This window comes from Camellia sinensis, chromosome 2, assembly GCF_055761805.1.
Source record: "Camellia sinensis isolate YWXY chromosome 2, ASM5576180v1, whole genome shotgun sequence".
Lineage (NCBI taxonomy): Eukaryota > Viridiplantae > Streptophyta > Magnoliopsida > Ericales > Theaceae > Camellia > Camellia sinensis.
Window position 1 is genome coordinate 115,122,227 of NC_138962.1, and position 18,367 is coordinate 115,140,593.

Genomic DNA, 18,367 nt, shown 5'->3' on the forward strand with positions numbered 1-18,367 from the left:
AGAATACTATTTTTCTATTAATTTTACTTAACAAAAATACGCAAATGATTCATATTGAAATCAAATAAAAAATTTAGAGTTTCAATTGATAAAATAAAATTTTAATATTTATTTTGTTACAAGTGTCAAATTCTCTGACTCCATTTGGTTTAATTTTTGAAATGAGTTTTAAGTTTATTTTGAAAGATAAATTTTTAAAATGAGTTTAAAAAAAGAAAACTTGCTTGATTATGAATTTTGAAAAAGAGTTTTGAAACTAGTTTTTGAGTTGTAAATTTTGAAAAAAAAAATTGAAACTAATTTTTTTATTTAATTTATTTTTTGATTTTTGTAAAAATATATATATTTATCTATTGAAAAAAATAATTATTTTTTAAAAATTATTTAAAAAAATTTAGAAAAAAGTTATTTTAATTTTTTAAAATATTATTTTATTTTATTTTTTATTTTTTTTTAATTTTTAAAAAATATTTTAAATTTTTTTTAGATAATTTTTTTTAAATACTTATTTTTTTAATTTTTAAAATTTTTGAATCACCCATATATATCTAAATCATAATAAATTATTTGACAAATACTTAAAAAAAGAACACTTTTTTTTTAAAAGAATAAAAAATAAAAAAATTTCAAAGAACAAAATAAATTTTTTGTTTGAATTTAATAAAAAAAAAATATAGTTTTGAAAACTTGTTTAGTTATGATTTTTTTTAGATAATTTTTTTAAAAGAGTTTTCAAACTTTGTTTTGTTATTAGTTTTGAAAGAGTTTTTGGCCATCAAATTGCGATTTGAAAATTAGCCAAACACTACCTTTGTTTTTATTGGTTATAATTTTTTCTAATTTTAAAAAAAATAATGGTACAATTTAAATTTGAAAGTTATAAAATAATTTTGAAAAATTTAAATAACCATTTGAGTCTTCTTTAATTTGAAAAAAAAAAAACATAATTTAATATGGGGAAAATTACCCATCAGAGGTAATAAGTTGAAAAAATTATCACACATATATGAAAAACTTTATAAATTAAATAATTAATAGTGATAAAATTCACCATTAATTTGTAATTATTTGTCACCTTATACACTGATTTGAAAATTTTCCTTTATAAGCTTTGATTTAAAAAATGAAGAAGTTTTTAAATATTTTTTTTTAGAAAAATGCTTGGGAGCACTAATTAGTGCTCCCACTAATTAGGTGGCAGTGGGTCCCGTCATTAATGATGTGATGTTTTGATCTTGGAGTTGTATTTTTTTTTTTTTTTTACTTTTTTAATGCATTAGTGCTATTAGTGGTGATATTTTTAGTGAGATGAATCATTGCTGTTTTTTTTATCCAAATTTAAATACATTTGAGTCGAAGGTCAAAGAAAATACAAACACACTACTGAATTTTGGCGCCATTCCACTCCCTTCCCTACCCCTCTTCCCTTCTCTCTCCCTCTTTGCGAAGCTCTTCTGTCTTCCCATCAAAGTATCACACTGTTCATTGCATTGCATTGCATTGGCAACAATAGTAAGAAAACAAGAGCAGAGAGCCTTGCAAAATCAAACAAAATGGTTCTCCTCCACCACCAAACCCTTTCCCGTAAAAGACCCCCCTCCAATACCTTCGTTTCCCCCTTTCCCCAACCCCCTCCCAAAATCCCCAAATCGACCACCACCCCCTCCTCCTCCGCCAATCATCAGACGGAAACTCTCTCTCAAATCGACAAGATGGTTTCAGTCCTAGCCGACGCCGGCTGCACTCTGATCAACCCCTCCGGCCCACCCTCCCTCCCTTCCGACCCCCACAAGCTCCGCCGCCATCTCCACCGCCTTTTCTCCTCCGACGCTTCCCTCCGCTCCTCCTTCCTCTCCGGCTTCTCCTCCTACATCCTCTCCCCCCTCAATCTCCGCATGTCAGTCCCTTCTCTCTCCCCAAACAATAAAAACAAATAATGCTACTAACATTTGTTTCGTTTTTGTAGGGTTTTAGTCTCTTCTGATTCGGTAAGAAACGAAAGCCTTGTTCGAGTTCTATTACTCGTGCCTTCGATCCAGTTAGACCTTCTAATCATGTTGCTCGAGAAGCTTCCTGAGTACTTTGATGTTGGCAATGGTTTGGGGCTTGATGATGATGTGTCGAGGTTAATCTTGAACCAATTCAGGTGGCTTGACTTCCTTGTGGATTCTGATGCGTTCGCGGAGAAGTTGTTGCAAGTGCTCTCCATTTGCCCTCTTCACTTGAAGAAAGAGATTATTGGATCCTTGCCGGAGATTATTGGTGATCAGAACAATAAGTTCGTGGTTGATTCGCTTGAACAAATGCTTCAAGAGGACTCTGCTGTCATTGTGCCTGTTCTTGATTCTTTCTCCAATCTCAACTTGGATGATCAGCTGCAAGAGCAGGTTTTTTTTTCCTTATATATATATACACACACATTGTTGTCAAATCACAAACAGAATTGTGAATGGTTTTGCTAAAATAGTGAATTGCAAATAGTAAGATTCACTTTATTTAGCATAATATATAATTGTGTATATATATACATATAAGAATACACATTAGTGTTTTTAAAATGAAATAAATATGAACACAACTAAATGGTATATATGTATGTATATATAAAATCACATATATCAATATAATTTGTTGATCTCTTTTACTTATTATTTTGTGAAAACAACATTGTTTCAAGCATTATGCAATTAAATCTGAATCAGTCATAATGAATCGTAATAGAACCATAAGATTCACTCAATTTAAGATTCAACTGTACAAATTGAATCATTTTACTTGAAACTCGTATTAAATTGTGAATTGTAAGATTCTTAAAACTATAAATATGTTATACATCTATCTCTATATGTGTCAAAATGTAGTTGTTTTGGTATTATGCGTGTGCTGTTATGGATTTCAGTTATTCATCAATTATATGTCTCTGAATTTTGAAGGTGATTACGATAGCATTATCGTGCATTAGAACAATTGATGCAGAGCACATGCCATATCTGCTTAGATTCTTACTGCTTTCTGCGACACCAGCAAATGCTCGAAGAATAATCTCACATATTCGGCAACAGTTAAAATTTGTTGGAGCATCAAATACTCGTATAATACAGAACAGTAAACTTAAAGGAAAATCACCTGTGGATACTGCAGAGGTTTCAATTCTCGATGCCCTGAGATCTTGTCTTCGGTTTAAAAATGTATGGTTTGTATGTGCTATCATGCATTGTTTGTTCCAGTTTGCTTGGTTTACAAACTAAAAAAGGTCAATTGTGTATGCCACTGTTTGTAGATACTCTGTCAGGAGATATTGAAAGAACTGAAATGCCTTGAGACAGCTCGGGACCATAAGGTCGTTGACATATGGTTGCTTATGCTCATATACATGAATGGAGAATCTTTGCAAAAGAGTGTTGAAAATATTTTCAAAAAGAAAATTATCGAAGGTTGTATTCAGGATGTTTTGTTTGACCAGTGCATTCGTGGGAATAAGGAATTGGTACAGGTATGGTGTCTGTTACATTCATTTGCAATAAGGAATCCGTCCACATTCATGAATCATGACATGCATTTAATTGATTGGTTTAAAACTCATCTCAAGTGTTTGGTTGGTCCGATTTAGGATTATTTCCCATCCTTTCTATCATTGTCCGAGTGTTTACTGGCATGCAAGGAACAAAAACCAAGGGAATTTGGCATTCATATCTATAGATCTCTGTTTGAAGAATTTGTTGATACTTCTTCAAGACAAGAAGTAAGCAACCTGTAGAACATATTTCTTAGATACTTATTCAACTTTCATTTTTTTGGGGAAAATAAGAACCTGCAGTCCCAGAATGGTAATCTATGGTTATTGTGCAGGTTCTGGGCACATTAGTAACTCATATGGGTTCTGGCATTAGTTTTGAAGTGAGTTCTGCCTTGGAGGCCATGGTTTTGCTTGCATCCAAGTATTCAGAGGAATTAATTCCACTTTCTTCTCACATAAGTGGTATGTCCACTTATCAATCTATATGTACTGATTCTAAGTAAAATTCATTGCAGCTTCATGTTTTCTTGACACATTACAGTTTATGTTGTTCAGGTATCTTGGATTACCTGGAGGGATTTAGTGTTGAAAATCTGCACAAGGTTACTGTTATTGTCATTTAATCCTACTATTATAACTCAAGCAGTTCTGCCTACTCTTTCACCAGACTTTCTCATGGTGCAGGTCTATGAAGTTTTTAGCCTCCTAGCACTGTCTGCACGGTCTAGTAAAGAGTCATTTGGATCTTCCATTGCAAATGAACTCTTGATGATCGTACGGAAGCAGGTAAAGAAAAAGAAAAATTGTGATTGTAGTTTGGAGCTTTTCTAACATTTGATTCAGAATTTAGTTTACATGCAATGGGGTTCTTTATTTGGATTCTACTTTGTTATACCACATGTTTGTGTGATGCTAAATTGCCTGTTTATACTACCCTTCCAACTGGCAGGTCAGTAATCCAGATTTGAAGTATAAAAAGATGGGCCTAATTGGAACCCTGAAGATAGTTTCCTGTCATGGGGATGCAAATAATGCGGCCTGTTCCTCATCTCAGGTAGCACAATATCATTGAATCCTAAAATTTTAAAATAGGTCATGACTGGCAGTCTGGAGTAATTATTGTTGTTTACTTATGCTCTCCTTGATCAGATGTTGCAAGTGTTTTACCTCTCTACCTTCATGTTTTTGACCTACTAGAGATGATTTTCCTAAAATAGTGAGGATATAACTAATAACTACATCTGTTAGTGCGTGTAGATATGCCTGTATCATATAACTATGATGGGATGTGCATACAATTAATTGCGAGCTTTCCAAGACATTGAAAAAGCTCACCAAAGGAAGAAAGTGGAGGAACTAAATTTGGATGAACAGAAGTTGAATCCCTAGGAAGCTGGGGGGGTTGTTTTTCAAAGCTGAAGTGAAGATGTAAATGCTTATCTTGGTGCCACCTAATGGAAATAGAATACTTCCATACGAAGAAGGTTTATTATTCAGTGAGTGATATCTTGGATGTAGAGTAATGAAATAGGATTTTTGTTATTGTCAACATGTAACTTCCAGAGTTCCATTTGGTTACAATTTACTCAGAAGTGAACTATGGGGCCTAGGCCTAGCTCTTCTACTTATAATTTCTGCCCCTGCCCATCCTATGATGCAGGATGAGTGTGATGAACGCTTTCCTACAAGCTGTGAGCCAAAAATTGATGTGGGGCAGCAGTAAAAGGCTTTCTTGGGGGCTGATAGTAGTTGGCTTCTGTGTTTGGAGGGGTGGTAAGACCGTGAACATCTTGGGGTTTGAAAGGTGTAACAAAGGGGATAAGATTTTAAAGGTTTAATTTTGGAAGAGGAGGGACATTTCTGGACTGTTCTTATACTGTGTGAACTGTGCCCATAGAATAGTAACAAAGGGCTAGTTTGAATTACTTCTGTGTTCTGTGGCTGAATAATTGAAGCAAGAATGGTTTAAGCTTGTAAATTAGTGTGAAAGGATTGGAAAAGATTGTGATCATAAGTGTTTCTAGGGTTACAAAGCATCGAAATCGAAAGGACATAAATTGATAAGAAAAAAGAATCTAGGCATCACATTTAGGCGTCACACCTATTTATAGAATTGCATCATGCAATCCTGAGGAAGCTTCAAAATCTCTAAAAAAAGTTCTATATTCAACATCATTGAATTGGAAGAATTCGCTAAAATCTGTGAAAAATTGGCTCACCAAGGCCCTAGGCTCACTTAGATTGCCATTTGGCTTCTTGGCTCTCCCACACCAAGGTGGGTTCTTGGCTCTGCCACACTCTCTTGGCAGCCTAAAGATGATCCCTTGGCTGGCACATATGCCAGCCTGTTAGGCCACATATGCTTGCATGGCAGCCTAAGGTTGGGCCTTGGCTTGCCTTAATGCCCACTCATTCTACTCAACCACTTGGCTGCTTAGGCTGGGAGTAGGGCCTAGGCACCCCGCTTGGGACCATCGGAGGACTGTGGACTGGAGGCTAAGATCATGGGACCATCAAGGTTTTGCTTGGCTGTCAAGAGAGCTCCACCTTGATCAGGTTTAGAGAGAGGCGATGTGGACCTTACACCCATGCCTCTGCATGCATGATCCGTCACCCTCGAAGATATTAGACCTGTCACCCCAGATGACAGCAGGGCTGATATCAACTCCTTGAGATAAGGATTGCCCGCCACCTGTCCCACAGGTTGCTTGGGCTCTAATACTAAAGGAGCCTATATAATGTATCATACATGCAGTGGCCATCATCAACACACAACACGTCTATCACTATGCAAACCGTAGGTGTTCAATGTCTCTTATTGCCCCTGTCTCTAAACCTGCCTTGGTCTTCTCCTCCTTCACCTCTGGTGATCTCAAGCTATTGAAGTGCCCGCCATCTTCCTAGAGGTCAACAACTGACCACCTCTAACCTCACTTATCCACACAGAGCATGTGGTGTATCATGTTCCCATTCCCGTTCCTCGTACTAGTATGAAGCATATGAAATGAATAATTATTTAGTGAATTAAAAGATTCCTGCACTGCCCTTCAATGTTTAGGAAGCTATCTGTGGTTGGACTTTGCCTAAATGTTTCAAATTACAATGAACTTTAGTTGGCTGTTTTGGAAATTTGTCTGCTGTATGTAGTGCAAAAACTGCTTCAGAATCTGATGTACTGATGGTAATTAATTTTTAGTACATGGTTAAGCATGGAATTGTTAGGCTTCTGGCTATCACATCTTTCATGCTAACCTTCTTATTTTATTATTTGTTTTTTATATGCTCTCTGTGCCAAGATTCATTTCATGGTTCTGGTTTCTAAAATTACATTCACAGTTTGTGGAAATATTTTCTGCAGAAGTCAAATTATGAGGAGGCTCTTGAACTCTTGAAATTATCTATGGAGTCTTGCAAGCAGTTGCCTTTACCATTGATCCTGTTTTATGATGAACTCATTTCTGTACTGGATTGCAGAACTCTTCACCCAGCTATCATGGAATGGTATGTTATATGATAAAAGCTACAAAACTGTTGCATGTAGGATTAATCTTGTTTGTCTTGCAGGATTGGCAAACATGCCAGTGAGTTTGAATCATTATTTTTGTCTGATCTTGAAGGTGGGCAATTGCCTATTAAGGACTCAAATTGTGGTCTAGAAGGTAAGCTGAAGTGATACAATCGAAGCTTTTAAAAGTAAACAGTTTCCTGTCAGGTTTCATAACAACTTAAAGTTCCTATTCTTATCTTTGATGTAGGGGAACTATGGATGAACTTGGATGGTGATATATCTCCAGTTTGTCTTAACATATTGCCATTGGTTTCGGCATCGATGCAGTAATGTTGCTCCACTCTTTCTTAAGCAGTGATGTGGCTGTATTTTTTTTCTTTCTATTATTTAATTTTATTCTTTATTTTGTTTTTGGGTGGGGGTGGGGTCACTTTGTCTCCTTTTTTGAGTTTTATTGATTTTGGAATGAAGTTCATTTGTTTGGTCAAGTTTTATTTTATTTTATTTTATTTAATTATTATTATTATTTTAAATGTGCTCAGAAAGTAATGATTATTAGATTGTTGACCACCAACTCATTTAAAAGCTTAAGCTGTTAGGGAGAGGGACAACTTTATTATTTACATTATAGTTTCAGCATATATGAACTCCCTATTTTTTAAGGGTTTACTTTGATTTTTTAAATTTTTATTGCCACATGTATGGAAACAATTTTGTTAGAAAACAAATGTATGCATACAATTTGGTGTGAGAGTACATAACTAGTCAGTCACCATGTTATCAATTGAATATGTTAAATTGTCAATTTTACTTAATTAAATACTTCACTGATTATCATATTTGCAATTGATAATGTCTTATGGAATGAAAACTAATAGATAGTGTTTTGTACCAGCAGCAACATGAAAATCAATACCCAATTAATCTTCCTTTACGACGAATTAAATTAATTAACACTATTGGAAATAGATGTGTGACTTGTATCTTATAATAGGGTTTAAACATGGGTAAAGATCATTTTCCTTTGATGCTCTATGAAAAGGTCACCAACCGAAGAAGAAAAAGGGGATCTTAAGTGGAAAGTCAGCACAAAATTTTCTGATTTCCTTTACCAAATCCTTGAACCAAACACATCATTTACTTGTTTACTTATGTACTATTAACTGTCAGTGCCAGTGACTGCAGCTTTAGACTTTATGTAATGCAGGTCTGGATCATTATTACAAATTCTTCCTGCTAAATTTCTGTTACTCTCTACGGTAAGTGCATTTTTCACTTGGAAACTAAGAAGTACGGACACGGGACACGGTGAATTGTTAGTATTATATAGCAGGGACAAAACAATAAATTGTTTTTTTCTTTTATAATTTATATTTTTTTTTGCAATGTAAATTAGTATTACATTCATAAACAATCAAAATTAACAAAAACTAATACTAATTTAATATTTAAAAAAAAACCCTCACTCTTAAACTAACTCTTACTGTCTGTCTTATTTATGGATGATCTATTAATCATTTAAATCTAAGCAAAAAGTAATAAACATTGAACATCCAGTATCCAACATCCATCAAAAGCACTAAAGAAGGGAGGGGAAAAAAAACTAGTTGGCGTGTCCCTTACATGTCCCCTTAAAACAAATTAATTAACTAAAGGGACATGCCACGCCACATGGTGTACTGTACTGTATGTGTCCCCCTGTGTCCTCGTGTCCCTGCCATGTCCCCATGCCCGACATTTCTGACGCACTTGTTTTGAAGTGTATGTGCTTCATAGCTTGGACAGAGAATTTTTTTTCGTGATGGAATTAAACTTTGGAATTTGCTGTCAATTCTTGTCAGATTGAAAGGTTGGTGAACCAGGGATCTCTTGGAGGAATTGATGCACTACTTGGCTGCCCTTTGCACCTTCCTTCCTTTCAGGTGAAACTAAATCGTGTGCTCTTATAAACTTCATCAATTTGGTTTTTTACCTTTATGATCCATGATCTAATGATGCATTAACATTTGAACAAAATTCAGAAAACAATCCAACTGTTTTTCCTTTTCAATTGTCTGATCTTGAGTTTCATTTAGATTTTTTTGTTCTTAATTGTCCTACTACCCAACTTGTTTAACGTTGATGGAAGTGTTCGGTTTTTTTGTTTTTTTGTTCAGTAGATGGAAGTGTTAGGGGACCGGATAGGCCTAGATTAACGTTGGCTAGCATTGTAAATAGAAATATGGATCTACTTAATTTGACCAGTGAAATGGCTTTTGATAGAGCCGCGTGGAGAAGAAAGATTCATGTAGCCGACCCCATTTAATGGGACTTAAGACTTGGTTTGGTTTGGTGGTAATTGTCCTACTACCCAACTTGTTTTTGGGTGAATTGTTTAATTATGATGTAATTCAGTTTGTTTCCCAATGAAGGTCCAAGACTCCTAAGTATTTTGAATCTTAAACAACTACCTTCATGATGTTGGTTATGAATAAAGTTCCCTTGAGGTATTCACTTAAGGTTTCAACCAAGTTTAATTTGTCTTATGCAATTCTCAAATTAAACGCTTTCAAATATAATTTATAATCACTTAAAGTAAGTAGTGCAATTGTATAATAAGTGCTAAACAATCAAGTATTCGTCTCATACATTTAAGATAAATAAATTGTGCAAATAATGTAAAGATAATGAACACAAGGATTTATAATGGTAAGCACACCCTTTATGCCTACATCCACTCACGTTCCTGCACTGATGTAACTCTACTAATCCAAATGGGATCTCGCTAGAGTCACCCAAAACCTTTACAACTCCACAGCTAAGGGTTTTCTCTAGGGTCATCCACCAACCTTTACAACACACAAAAAATACAAGAAATAGTGTTTTCTTGGCTCTAACCAAAACTAACAACACAAATTCCTGTTACTTAAACTACGACTCCTAGGGTCTCTATATGAGACCAAAGTGTAGGGTTATGTGACGACAATAGTGTATATAACAAATTACAACACTAGGATGAGGAATTATAACTCCAAAGATGAGAACTCCAAGGCTCCAAAGGAGTAAACTCTCCACCCAAGGTGCTAGAAGGTATCTCAACCTAACTCACTCACATGTGTATAAACCACTTTGAGATGTGATTTGGAGAGTGGAAGGAGTGTACGTGTACTCATAGATTTTTCTCATTGTGAAATACAAAATAGGGGCATTTGATATATTTAGCCTAGCCTCTGCAATGACTATAAATGACTAATTTTTTTTGAAAATTCCGTAGTTTGGTTGCCATCTTGAGGTTGTGGTAGACCACAATGGCCATCATGGTCGACCACATCTATCAAGATGGTCTACCACACTGTTGTTTGGTCATCTGGGCTCTATGGGCTTCTACCATGGTTGAGCACATCCATTAGGATAGTCGATCATACTGTTGGGTGAACTTTCCCTGGACTCTGGACCTTACCGTGGTCGAGCAAGTTGACAAAACTAAAGCTTTTTGAGCCTTTGCTTATCTACTGCTTTCTTCATGTTATGCTTATGAAGGTCTTTCATATAACATCTGCTCTTTTTACCCCATGAGCTAATAAAAGAGGCAAACTGGGGCCTAATCCTTGCTTTACTTTCCCTTCCTCATCTCCCTAATATGCCAACAAGATGACAATTTTGACTTTGGGGAAGGCCATGCCACCCCAACTATTTATGTATATAGTGTTATACTAATTTGTGTATGTGTGTCTGCACATCTATACTTAATAAGCCCCTATATACCTAATACTTGGTTACTTACAAATCACAGCTTTTCGTGTGGTATTAACTTGTCAGGTCAAACCTGCTACCCACCATTAGTTTGCTAACTTGTGTTTGGCTTGTGTAATGTCAGATCTTCTCTGAACAGGCATGGCAGACTTCGACTGACAAACAGAAAAAAATTGTTTGCATTTCTCTCTATTATGCAGCTAACTGGATACGGGAGTTGGTAAGTATTGAGGTTGGAAGTTGTCACAATTATGGTTGAGGTGGGTTATTTCACAATATCTAATACTTTTGATGCCTTGTGTAGCTTAATGCTTTCTGTACACAAGTTTCTGGAAGATTTGACTGTGTAAGTCAAGCAACAAAGGAGGAAATAATTGTCAAGTTATTGAAGCGCTTGAGGAATCTTGTGTATGTTTTCATGCACTCTCTCTCTCCCCCCCTCTCTGTGTCTCTGTCTCTGGGTAAATTACAGCGGCCACCCCTGAGGTTTGGTCATATTACACTTAGCCCCAATGGTATCAGAAGTTAAACCAAGTATCCTTGTTATAGTATGTAGGAAAGTGGTGTTAAAGGTGAGTGTCAAAATGCCTTTTACCTTTCCTTGTTTTGAGTCTTGGTAAGTAAGTATTTTATCACCACAAAACAGAGTAACACAGGGAAGCTCAATACACAGCCTGTCGGTAACACATTTCTCTAGAGATGGACAAACAAGAAAGACAAACCTAGCCCAAAACAATATTCTCTTACAGCCTGAGGGGCTATGCAAGTGAACAACATGTCCGAAGGCCATTAAATACTAGGCAACAACAAATGAACAACACCATAACCCAGCCAAAAATGCTGCAGCTAAACAGGTAACATGCATGCTAGCCCAAGAAATACCATTATGCAATGCTGACAACTCTCTTATCTACAGCCATATTCTTAATATGCATAATTATTTTCAGTCAAAAGTTTAATGATGTCCTTAATATAACATCTCTTCGGCTCCCTCTCTCTTGCACTAAAGTGGCAGACCAACCATCACCCAACACCACCAGTTGACACAACACCATTGGTCAACAGCCACCATTTTCCTTGTTCCAACTTCCTCTAGGAACCATAACCCACCTCATCATATGGAGACCAGAACACCACCCAACTCCGTGTAGATTTGGCTTTTGTTCCTTTTTACAGCTTATAGATCAAAACACCATCCCAAACATTGGTTTGCCTTTTGTTCCTCTTTACAGCTTGCAAAATTTTTCACTAAGACTCTTGTCTGCTCGATTTCAATTCTTACTTGACAAACTCTCAATGTTTATTGAGCTCACATCATGAGTTTGAGGTGTGTGTGTTTATATGTGAAAGCATTGTATTATATAATGTATTTTTAGTAGTTTCCTTAGTTTCATTTGTTTGTAGTTTTCCTAATTTTTAGTGTTGCCTTTTTTGATTAGGGTTTTGCTATGTCATATATGATTGAATAAGATTGTTTTCTTCTTCTCAATCGGAGTACGACATAATGTAACGTTACCACAATTTAAGTACAAAAATATGGAAAATGTAGAGTATGGTTAGAGAACAGGAGAGAAGAAATAAGGAGAAGAAGAGAATATTATTGAACGTATGTTTTTAGGCTTGTGAAATAAACCTAAACCATCATCAAGGCATAGTTGTCAAATCGGGATTCGAAATGGCCTTGTGCCAAATAGCGAATCAAATTGAATCGTGAATCGTAAAGATTCGGTTACTTTTTCTAAATTACATAGAAAGATATATCTACACACTTGGATGTTAAATATATCTTATGAATATGAAATATTTAGACTTAAATTAATGAAAATGTTGTTTTGAGTGATGATCATGTAGTTTAATAGGTAAGAAGTTAACAAAAGTTCCTATGTAAAATCACCATCTTATCTTTTTACTTTTTTTTAGTTATTTTTTATCAACCATTGTTAATAAAAACACTAAAGAAAACAAACCTCTCAATTTCCAAAGTAATAATAATTTAATAACGATATTGATATTTAGACAATAAAGATACATACTTTTCCAATTAACAATAACTAAATAATAAGAAAAAAATTATTTAGGATTTTTTTATTTTAAAGCCTAAAACATTTTTAAAGGTATAACTGACTTCACCCATATTTTATTTAATAAAATAGGAATAAATAATCCATGGTGTAAGTTATTTTAATCTTAAACATCTTTAGAAGCTATATTATGATTTTTTAAAAGAAAAAAAAATGAGAAGAAGGTTAAAAACATGTTGGGTCTAACTGAATTTGATTAAATTCTATTAAAAACTCCACAATCACTAAAATAACAACAAATCATGTATATTTATTAATTATTTTGTAACTAAATGCTATTAGAAGTTGTATTATGTCATTTTCACTAAAAATATGGAGAAAAAAAGAGTTGAAAATATGTTGGACATGATAGTTTTAAAAATTACATGAATCGTAAAAAGTGAATCGAATCATGAATCGATTGAATTGTGCGATTCATTAGAGATTCATTTCCAAAATAGATTCACTCATAGATTTGTATTGATTTTGCAAAAATCGTGAATCGAATTGTGAATCGTAAGATTATGATAATAGAGCATCAAAGACATGGATGAAGACCACACAATCAAAAACACGAGGAAGGGGAAACAGGGAACAATTTGGGTATAACTGAGAGACTTGAGATTGGTTTTGTAAAACAGCAGAGGGCATGCAGTTAATAAGAGAACAGGTAGTAAGCACTACATTGCCCCAAAACTATTTGGGAACATGCATGTTAAATATCACGGTTCGGCTAACATTTAACAAATGGCGGTGTTTCTGCTTAGCAACACCATTTTGCTGGGACGTATGAGCACAACTAGTTTGATGTATAATACAAAGATCATCACAGAAAGTATTCACAACAAATAGTACATATTCTAAAGCATTATTAAACCGAAATATCTTTACACATTTCCCAAATTGAGTAAAAATCTCATTATAAAACTTGGAAATAATTTAGGGCATGTCAGGCTGTTGCCGTAGTAAAAATAACCAAGTCATCTGAGAATAATTATCTACAAAAATAACAAAATAATAAAAAAAAAATTAACAGTGGGAGTGCGAAAAGGACCCTATATGTCTGTATGGATTACATCAAAGCATGCGGACACACGACTAATATAACGACTAGAAAAGGAACTATGGGTGATGCTTGCCAAGCTGACACACTTCACATTGAAGCTGAGACTTATGACTTAAACCTAGGGATGTAAGAAAAATTGAAAAAACCGACCAAACCGGCTATATTTGGTCTGTTTTTTAACAAGAATCAGTCAGTGCGATTTTTAAATTTGATTTTTTTCGATTTTCAGTTCAGTATTGGTTTAAGCACCTTGTGCATTGATCTAAACCGAAACCGACCGCTTCAACATATATTGTATTTATAATATATATATATATATAATGTAGTAATATAATGATATTGTTAAGTGTTAGGGGTATTTTGGTCTTTGTGTCTTATTCTTATTAGTATAAATAGTTGTGTGTTAAGGGGGAAACCCTACGTTTTTGAATAATATATACAGCTGTTGGTTCTCTCTCTCTCTCTCTCTTTCTCACAATTCTGCAACTTCTTCTCCTTCGCCTTCTCCTTCTCATCTATCCATTCAACATGGTATCAGAGCAATATCCTTCTCCTTGAAGATTGTTCCTCTCCTTTCCTCGTTCTTGTATCTGGTACGTTTCCCAAAAAAAAAAAAAAAAATATTTTTTTTTGCAGTATGCTCGAAAATTGATGGGCATTCATCCTATAATCTCCTTTTGATTTTTTGGTTATTATTGATTGTGTTTTCCAATTTTTTTGGATTTTCGTAAAAAATGGGTGATTTTTTGAAAGTCACTGGTTGCACCCTTTTTTTGCTTGATTTTTTCCCTCTCCCTTACATCCTACTAGGGAGCCGACTGGGCTTATAGAGGGCTGTGCTATCCTTGTTTTGCTGTATTTTGGCTCTCCTTTGGTTTTTTCTTGAGTTTTGGATGATCTGCTTCAGTGTTTAGGCTCCTATGTGATCTGGTTATGCTATTCTGGGATTATTTTGACTGTTTCAGCCTTAAAAAGTACTTTGCTGTGCTGGTTAGGTTTTGTCAGGACTTCTTTGATATGCTGTTTGTGTTTTTGCCCCATCTTTCTCTTATCTCATCGCTGAACGTGAGGGTCCGTACTCTAAGGGCAAGGAGGACAGTGGACTAAGTCGTGGTATGACTCTAGGTGATAGTCCTCTCTAGATTAGTCCGGTCAAGCTTAATGGCACCAATTACTTGATTTGGTCCCGCACCTGCAGTCTTGCCATTACCGCCTGACGTTTGACTGGTTATATTACTGGTAGTACCAAGCAACCTATTGAGGACAGTGCTTTATCTGCTCAATGGATTTCGGAGAATGCTTTAGTGATGACTTGGCTGATCAATTCTATGGAACCTACCATTAGTAGGACTTTTCTCTTGATGGATACCGCTCACAAGATCTGGCTAGTGACATCTCAGATGGATTCTCAACAGGGTAATGATGCACAGGCTTATGAATTGCGAAAGAAGATTAAGGGCTTGGATCAGAAGGATCGCTCTTTGGCAGTCTACTATGCTGAGTTGAGTGGTTTATGGCAGAAGCTAGATTATTACCAGAGTTTCCAACTCGTTTGCTCCACGGATGCCACTATGTTTTAGCAGGCTGTGGAGAAGGAGTGGGTGTATGATTTTCTTGTTGGCTTGAATTTGGAGTATGATTAGATCCGGGTTCAGGTGTTGGGTCGCTCTCCGTTTCCCACATTGCGTGAGGCTTATGCACTGGTTCAACAGGAGGAGAGTTGTCGCAGTGCTATGGTGCATGCCTCTGTTCAAGATTGGTCAGCGATGGTTGTCGGCCCCAAGTCTCGTGATACTCCACCTTGTCCGTCTCCGGGTGGTGGTAAGGGTCCATTGGTTGATCAGGACTGGTTGAAGTGTGATTATTGTGGGAAAGATAGACATGATAAAGAACACTGTTGGAAGTTGCATGGTCGGTCTACTCGAGGCCGTGGTCGTGGTGGTAGTGTTCGTCCTCAAGCCCATGTGTCTAAGACTGCTGTTTGTGCCTCGGATGATGTTGGTTCTATTTCCCAGGATGAGCTTCACACTCTCAGACGTTTGATGGCTCGACTTGATTCTTCCTCTACCTAGCTCCTTCCTCTTCCGCCTCTTCCAACTTTGCCCACACAGGTATTTCTGCTAGTGCACTTAGTGCCTCTTCGTCTTCTTTGATCATTGATTCCGGCGCTACCGATCACATGGCGGGTACTTCTAGTTTTTTCCATTTTTATTCACCTAGTTCTGGGTGAGATAAAGTTAGAGTGGCTGATGGCACTTTATCTTTTGTCTCCGGCAAGGGTTCTGTTCATTGTACCTCTTTACTTTTGCTTTCCTCTGTTCTTCATGTTCTTAATTTTTCCACTAACTCACTTTCTGTTAGTAGCCTTACTACTGCTCTCAATTGCTTTGTAACCTTTTTTCTGACTCATTGTGTCTTTCAGGAACTAGCTACGGGAAAAATGATTAGCAGTGGTAGCACACATAGTGGACTGTACTTTTTGGATGTCGCTTTTGCATCAACTTTGTCCACTCAGGCTCTTCAATGCACTTCTAGCTCCTCCTTTCGCCTTCTTCATCAGTGGCATCGCCGTTTGAGGCATCTTTCCTTTAGTATTTTAGAGAAATTTCCTTCTTTAGTTTGAGATTGTCCTAGGAATAACTTTGTTTGTGATGCTTGTGAGCTTGCTAAGCATAAACGTACTTGTTATCCTTCCATTAATAAAAGTACTTTTCCTTTTATGCTTATTCATACCGATGTGTGTGGTCCTTCCCTTGTGATTTCTACCTCTGGTTATCAGTGGTTTGTCACGTTTATTGATTGTTATTCCCGTGTGACTTGCATTTATTTACTTCGCACTGAAAATGAGGTTTTTTCGTGCTTCAAAAATTTTCATAAAATGGTTTCCAATCTCTTCAATGCTATTATCAAAATTCTTAGGAGTGATAATGGGATTGAATATGTTGATGGAGCTTTCAGGGCATATCTCGAGGAGCATGGTATTCTTTATCAAACTAGTTGTGTTGGCACTCCTGAACAGAATGAAGTTGTTGAATGCAAGAATGGCCACCTCCTTGAGGGTGCTCGCTCTCTCTTGTTTACCATGAACGTTCCTAAGTCTTTTTGGGGGGATGCTGTTCTTACCGCGGCTTACCTTATCAACCGTATGCCCTCTAGTGTCCTCTACTTCTAAATTCCTCTTGAGCTCCTCTCTGTCAGTCATCCCACTACTTCCCTTCCGCCTTGGGTTTTTGGTAGTGTTTGTTTTGTTCATCTTCACCCTCGTACTCGTGGGAAGCTTGATCCTAAGGCTGTCCGGTGTGTCTTTCTTGGTTATTCTGCTACTTAGAAGGGTTACAAATGCTATGACCCTCAGACTCATAAGCTGTATGTTAGTATGGATGTCACATTCCGTGAATTTGAATCCTTTTTTCCTTGTCACCCGCTATCTCCTCAGGGGGAGAGTAGTATAGATGAGATTACGGATGAGATGGAGACGACATCCTATCAACATGAGTTGTCTTTTTTCCTTCCTAATCAGTGGGCTGTTATTTGTGGTAAGGGGGAGCCTACGAGTTCTGTTGATGAGACTGATGTTGGTGGTCGTTTGGACAGAGTTGATCTTAAGACTTATTCACGGCGTTAGAAAGAGCGGGCTTCTCTTGTGCCACCGAGTCAATCATCATCTCCTATGCCAGTTCCACAACCAGTTTTCACTGACTCTACAGGTAATGATCCTCAGCCCATTTCTTTACCTGTTGTTGATAGTCCTGTTGTTGATGATCTGAGTCTTCCTATTGCTCTTAGAAAGGGGGTTAGAGCCTGTACTCAACACCCCATTTCTAAATTCGTGTCATATGATTCATTGTCTTCTCCATATCGTGCTTTTGTTTCGTCTCTTTTTTCTATGTGTATTCTGCAGGGTTGGAAAGAGGCCATCAATGATCCTAAGTGGAAGGTAGCTATGGTAGAAGAGATGCAAGTTTTGAGTAAAAATAACACATGGGACTTGGTGTCTTTACCTAATGGAAAAAAACTAGCTGGATGTACGTGGGTGTTCACTATCAAGCACAATGCAGATGGGACGATTGAACGGTACAAAGCAAGACTAGTGGCCAAGGGATTTACTCGGACATATGGAATAGACTATCAAGAAACTTTTGCCCCGGTAGCAAAGATGAATTCCATTCGAGCTATTTTGTCGTGTATTGCGAATTTGGGATGGCCTCTACAACAACTAGATGTGAAGAATGCTTTTCTTCATGGGGATTTGGAGGAGGAGGTATATATGGATGTACCTTCAGGATTCTCATCACAGTCTACAGTTGGAAAGGTTTGTAAATTGAAGAAGGCTATATACAGTTTGAAACAATCTCCTAGAGCCTGGTTTGGTAGATTCCTAAAAGCAATGCTGGGATTTGGGTATTAGCAAAGCAATGCCGATCACACCTTGTTTGTCAAACACAATGTACATAAGGTAACAGTGCTTATTGTATATGTGGATG

The 18,367-nt window shown here is 36.5% G+C and overlaps 1 protein-coding gene across 4 annotated transcripts in view; it reads left to right on the forward strand.

Moving 5' to 3' along the window:
* The first annotated feature begins 1,329 nt into the window (after nt 1-1,329).
* The window catches only part of LOC114298258 (fanconi anemia group D2 protein), a 36,024-nt gene continuing 18,986 nt past the window's right edge, over nt 1,330-18,367 (forward strand). For all 4 annotated transcript variants that reach the window (XM_028242785.2, XM_028242790.2, XM_028242796.2 and 1 more), the window contains exons 1-16: nt 1,330-1,897; nt 1,967-2,387; nt 2,934-3,188; nt 3,281-3,493; nt 3,611-3,742; nt 3,850-3,979; nt 4,073-4,119; nt 4,202-4,303; nt 4,467-4,571; nt 6,876-7,018; nt 7,082-7,176; nt 7,273-7,351; nt 8,233-8,284; nt 8,867-8,947; nt 10,882-10,977; nt 11,062-11,165. In XM_028242785.2, the coding sequence (XP_028098586.2) occupies nt 1,554-1,897; nt 1,967-2,387; nt 2,934-3,188; nt 3,281-3,493; nt 3,611-3,742; nt 3,850-3,979; nt 4,073-4,119; nt 4,202-4,303; nt 4,467-4,571; nt 6,876-7,018; nt 7,082-7,176; nt 7,273-7,351; nt 8,233-8,284; nt 8,867-8,947; nt 10,882-10,977; nt 11,062-11,165 (2,399 nt within the window). In that variant the 5' untranslated portion in view covers nt 1,330-1,553. The remainder of the gene's footprint in view (nt 1,898-1,966; nt 2,388-2,933; nt 3,189-3,280; nt 3,494-3,610; nt 3,743-3,849; nt 3,980-4,072; nt 4,120-4,201; nt 4,304-4,466; nt 4,572-6,875; nt 7,019-7,081; nt 7,177-7,272; nt 7,352-8,232; nt 8,285-8,866; nt 8,948-10,881; nt 10,978-11,061; nt 11,166-18,367) is intronic.